Raw genomic sequence first — 4992 nt, 5'->3', positions numbered from 1 at the left:
AGATCACCCGGACCCAGATGATGTCGTCCTCGACAAGCACAACGAGATCATGCGCACCGCCATCACCGCCACCGGCGGCTACGAGTTCAAGACCGAGGGTGACGCCTTCTTTGTCGCCCACGCAGACGTCGAGGCCGCAGTCGCCTGCTGCGTCCGCGCCCAGCTCGACCCTGATGGCCGTTGCCTGGCCCAACTGGCTTGTCAGCGTTCTTCCCAGCGGGGATCCGGCGGTGTGGAACGGTGTCCGGGTTCGCATGGGCATCCACTATGGCCAAGTCTCGTCGGCATTTGACGTCCGCGCCGGGCGGACCCAGTACTTTGGCAGCATGGTCAATCTCGCGACGCTGGTCTCCGACACTGGGACCGGCGGCCAGATTGTGACCTCGCGCGAGGTCATCGACCAGCTCGCTGCCGCCCGATCGCGTCTCGATCTCGACGACGCGCACGACAACGCTGCATTTGCGCCGGCCGAAGTCACCGTCACCCCGCTCGCCAACGTCGCCTTTGATGGCATGTCGGCATCGTGCGAGGTGTGGGAGATCATGCCAACGACGCTTGCGAACCGCGCGTATGACATGGGCTTGGACCGCATCAACAAGATCGCCGCGTCAGCAACGCTGCTTGACGTCGCACCTCCATCGCCGCTGGTGCTTGGTCTGCCGATGACGAGTCGCAACGCTGAAGCCGAGATTCTCACCGAGTCGGAGCAGCCGTCTGAAGCTGAGCCACAGGCCGAGCAGCGCGCCTGCTCTACTCGAGGTCAGCGACGGCATGCGCCTACCGCGCACTCAGTGATGCAGGCCGCGCAGGCACGCTCGCAGTCGATCTCGGAAGCCTACTCTATTCCTAACGTGTCTCAACTGACACGCGAGGCCTCGCTCTCGCCGTCGCGGCTTTCCCCCGTTGTGTCCGACTCGACGCTCTCGCCGTCGCGTCGCTCGCCCTCGCCGACCGTCCGCATGCGTGCGCGTGACTCCTCGCGCGACGGCAACTTTACCCTTGTCACCGCCGTGTCTGACGCCGGTCTTGCTGCTCCTTCTCGGCCTCCGCCCCTTGTTGGCAACCTCGCATCCTCGTCGCCAGATCTCTTTCCGCGCGACAACTTGGACGCGCCGCTCTCGCCGTCGTCGCGTGCCGCATCACGCCGCCACCGCCGTCGCCGCCGCCGCAAACCCAGTCGAGCTCCCAAGCTCACTGCCCATCCCCCTGGCATCGCCCTTGTCATTGACGCACACAACTCGGAAGGCTCGCTCGACTATCCGCCTATTACCGCAGCTGACTTTGTCACCCATCTTGGCGACGCGTCGCCTCGCCCCGCTCCGCCCGCACTCGTCTCAATCGCGCATCCCGCCGCAAACCCAACACCAATCCCAGTCCCAGGACACACCACGAGGCCAAAGTCAACAACGTCGTGCTCCAGACATCTGTCACGGCCTCGGACTTCTGACTCGCCCCGCTTACCTGTCACACGTTTTCTGGCAACCAAACACCCGCAACAATATTTGGTGGTGGAGCAATCGTTGCACAACCAGCCCAACCAGGTTCATACGGCCGCCTACACACCTCCTGCCCAACAGCCCCAAAATCATCACACATCTCGTATCGCACTCCCACACACCTACCTACCTCTTTCTTTGACTCATGTTGTCCTCACTCGCCACTCTTGCTCTCGCTCTCGCTCTTTTCACCGCTACAGTCTCGGCTTGCTCAGACCAGACCCATACGTCAGCAGGTTCACTCACTGCTGGAAATTTCGCAACGCCCGGCTCGTTGTACAATAACCTCGAGCTCTGCACGTACACCTTTGATTTCACCCACGGCGGCATTGAGCTTGTTTTCAATGCTTTTAACACCGAAGTCGACTACGACTACATGTACATCTATGAAGGTACCACAACGCCAGATGTCTCAAAGCTGGTCGTCAAGCTCAGTGGATCGCTTACGCCAGGCACCACCATGTTCTTCGACTCGCCGCAAATCGTCGTGGTCTTTGATTCAGACACCTACACGCGCGACACTGGGTATTCGGTGGACTGGGCACGGAAGACGTCCACGGGCTCGTCACCAGCTCCACCGGCTACTCACTTTGGGCCTGAGTGCAGCTACACTCCGCCGCCAGCCGGCGCTTGGCCCTCACTCGATCTCACAGGCGACATGACGCTCGAGGCCAAGGTCAATCTCGACAACACTGCCCTCACCTCGCGTGTCGACGTTCTCTACTACCGCTCGGCCTCGACCGAGTTTGCCATGCGCGTTGCTGGTGATGACATCTTCGACCAGCCAGGCAACTCCTGGGAGGCATACCGGACAATCGCATTCCAGGCAACCACCGGCTACGCGTGGTACGAGTCAGAGGCGCCCACAGGCTCCATTGACATCGCCACAGACGTCCATCTCTCCGGTGCATTCGACTCGACGACCGACGAATGGTCCATCTACCTCGACGGCGTCCTCAAGGACTCGCGCATCATCCAGGAGAGCAACGCCGACTTTCGCATGTCGCAGGACGATCCTGGCCTCCACATGGGACATTTCCGTGTCAAGTGGGATCAAACCGATCGCGTCTGGGACGTCCGCATCTGGAACTACTCCCGTTCGGCAGCCGAAATCGCCGCGGATGTCAACACTGCGCTCACCGGCTGCGAAACCGGCCTTGTCGGCCTCTTTCGTCTTCAGGGCTCTGACAACTCCAACCAGGCTGGCGTCGGCTGTGGCGGCTCCGTTGCCGGCCAGTGTTCGCGCCCGCGATCAGCTCCGGCCCTCACCCACACCACCGTACCCGCCCCTTTCACCTGTGGCGATGGCTATCTCGAGAGCGCCGAGGCGTGCGACGACGGCAACACGTTGGCTAATGATGGATGCTCGTCCGCGTGCGTTGTAGAGGCCGGATGGTCATGCACTGGCTCGGCTCCAACAACCTGCACAGCACCGCCTCCTCCTCCCTCGCCGCCACCACCACCCTCACCCCCACCTCCATCGCCGCCCCCACCGCCATCGCCACCGCCGCCACCCTCACCACCCCCACCTCCCTCACCACCCCCTCCCCCATCGCCGCCACCTCCTCCTTCACCGCCCCCACCTCCCCCCTCACCACCTCCACCTCCCTCACCACCCCTCCCCCTCGCCGCCACCGCCCTCACCGCCACCCCTCCCCTGTCACCACCCCTCCCCCCTCACCACCTCGGCCACCCTCCCCCCCGCCCCCACCGCTCTCCTCCTGCGGCGACTCGGTCGTCACGCCCGGCCTCGAATCCTGCGACGATGGCAACACAGCTCCAGGCGATGGCTGCTCATCATCCTGCCAGCTCGAGCCCGGCTACGCCTGCCTCACCCCAGGCGCGCCCTGCACCACCTGCGCGCACCCTAACGGCATGGACTGCGCCGGCACCTGCGATGGCAACGCCATCCTCGACGCATGCAACGTCTGCTCCGGTGGCACCACCAACCGCCAGCCCAACGCTGATCGCGACGACTGCGGCGTGTGCTTTGGCGGCAACGCCGATCGCGACGACTGCGGTGTCTGCTTTGGCGCCAACGCCCCACAAGGACGAAATGCGGTGTCTGCTTTGGCTCGAACACGACCTGCGCCGGCTGCGACGGGGTGCCCAACTCGGGCCTCGTCCGCGACGTATGCGGCGTGTGCGATGGGCGACGGCTCGTCCTGCCCTCGGGCTGCGACGGGGTGCCGATTCCCTCAGGCGGCGCACATTTCGACGCGTGTGGCGTTTGTGGCGGCAACGCCACTGTATGCTACGTCGGCTGCGACGGCGTCTACGGCTCGAGCATCCACTACGACTGCCACGGCGTGTGCGGCGGCAACGCCACCATCGACAGTTGCGGCATGTGTGCCGGCGGCAACGTCTCGACTCCGCTCCCGTACAACTACCACCTCGACTCGTGTGGCGTGTGCTTTGGCCAGGATCTGACCTGCACCACCTGTGCGTCCGGAGTCCTCGATGCCTGCGGCGTGTGCGATGGCGACAACTCGACGTGCGTCGGCTGCGACGGGATCCGTGTCTCTGACGGCGGCGCGCTCTTTGATCTCTGCGGTGTCTGTGGCGGCGACGGCTCGTCGTGCATCATGGGCTGCGACGGCGTCCTCGGCTCGTCCGCCACCTACGACTGCACCGGAACTTGCAGCGGCACCGCCGCCATCGACGAGTGCAACTCGTGCACCGGCGGGACGTCGCTCATTCCCACGGCCAACTTTTTCCGCGACGACTGCGGCATCTGCTTCCGCGGTAACGTCGATCGCGACTCTTGTGGCGTCTGCTTTGGCGGCGACGCCGATCGCGACGACTGCGGCGTGTGCCGTGGTCACAACGCGGCCATGGACGACTGCGGCGCTTGCTTTGGCTCCAATCTCGCCAAGGACGACTGTGGCACTTGCTACGGCAACAACACCGTGTGTGCCGGCTGCGATGGCATCCCCAACTCGGGAAAGACGCTCAAGTCGTGTGGCATGTGCTCGGCGGCAGATGTGGAGTGTCCACCGAACACCAAGACCACCGAGGGCGGTGTGTCAATTGTGACGGTGGCTGCCATGAGCGGGGCGCTTTTGGTCCTGTGCCTTGTCCTCATCGCCGCAATTGTTCTCCTCTACCGGTCGCGGCGGTCAGCGTCTGTCTCGGCGTACCACGCCGCACTGGCGGACAAGGCGCCCCAGGGCGAGATCTTTATTGTCACCACCGACATCCAGGACTCGACCGCCCTGTGGGAGGCCAATCCAGAACAGATGATCCTTGTTCTCGACAAGCACAACGAGATCATGCGCGCCGCCATTGCCGCCACCGGCGGCTACGAGTTCAAGACTGAGGGCGACGCTTTCTTTGTCGCCTATGAAGATGTCGAGGCCATGATCAGCTTTACTTGCGGTGTCCAACGCGCGCTTATGGACGTGTCGTGGCCAAACTGGTTGCTGAGCCTCATGGCCGAGGGAAGACCCGCGTGCTGGAACGGAATCCGCGTTCGAATGGGCGTTCACTACGGCCG

At 63.7% G+C, this 4992-nt stretch overlaps 1 protein-coding gene across 1 annotated transcript in view; it reads left to right on the top strand.

The window, feature by feature from the left end:
• Nucleotides 1–49: 49 nt before the first annotated feature.
• Nucleotides 50–4992, top strand: part of AMSG_06273 (uncharacterized protein) — a gene marked incomplete at both ends in the record, with an annotated part of 5765 nt that continues 822 nt past the window's right edge. Inside the window, 6 exons of the mRNA XM_013901982.1 lie at nucleotides 50–112; nucleotides 141–1283; nucleotides 1789–1930; nucleotides 2150–2734; nucleotides 3337–3516; nucleotides 3699–4947. Coding sequence (XP_013757436.1) covers nucleotides 50–112; nucleotides 141–1283; nucleotides 1789–1930; nucleotides 2150–2734; nucleotides 3337–3516; nucleotides 3699–4947 — 3362 coding nt within the window. The remainder of the gene's footprint in view (nucleotides 113–140; nucleotides 1284–1788; nucleotides 1931–2149; nucleotides 2735–3336; nucleotides 3517–3698; nucleotides 4948–4992) is intronic.

The sequence above is a fragment of the Thecamonas trahens genome, assembly GCF_000142905.1.
Source record: "Thecamonas trahens ATCC 50062 unplaced genomic scaffold supercont1.26, whole genome shotgun sequence".
NCBI lineage: Eukaryota > Apusomonadida > Apusomonadidae > Thecamonas > Thecamonas trahens.
Note: the sequence above shows the minus strand (reverse complement) of the source record. Positions and strands in the feature narration are given on the sequence as shown.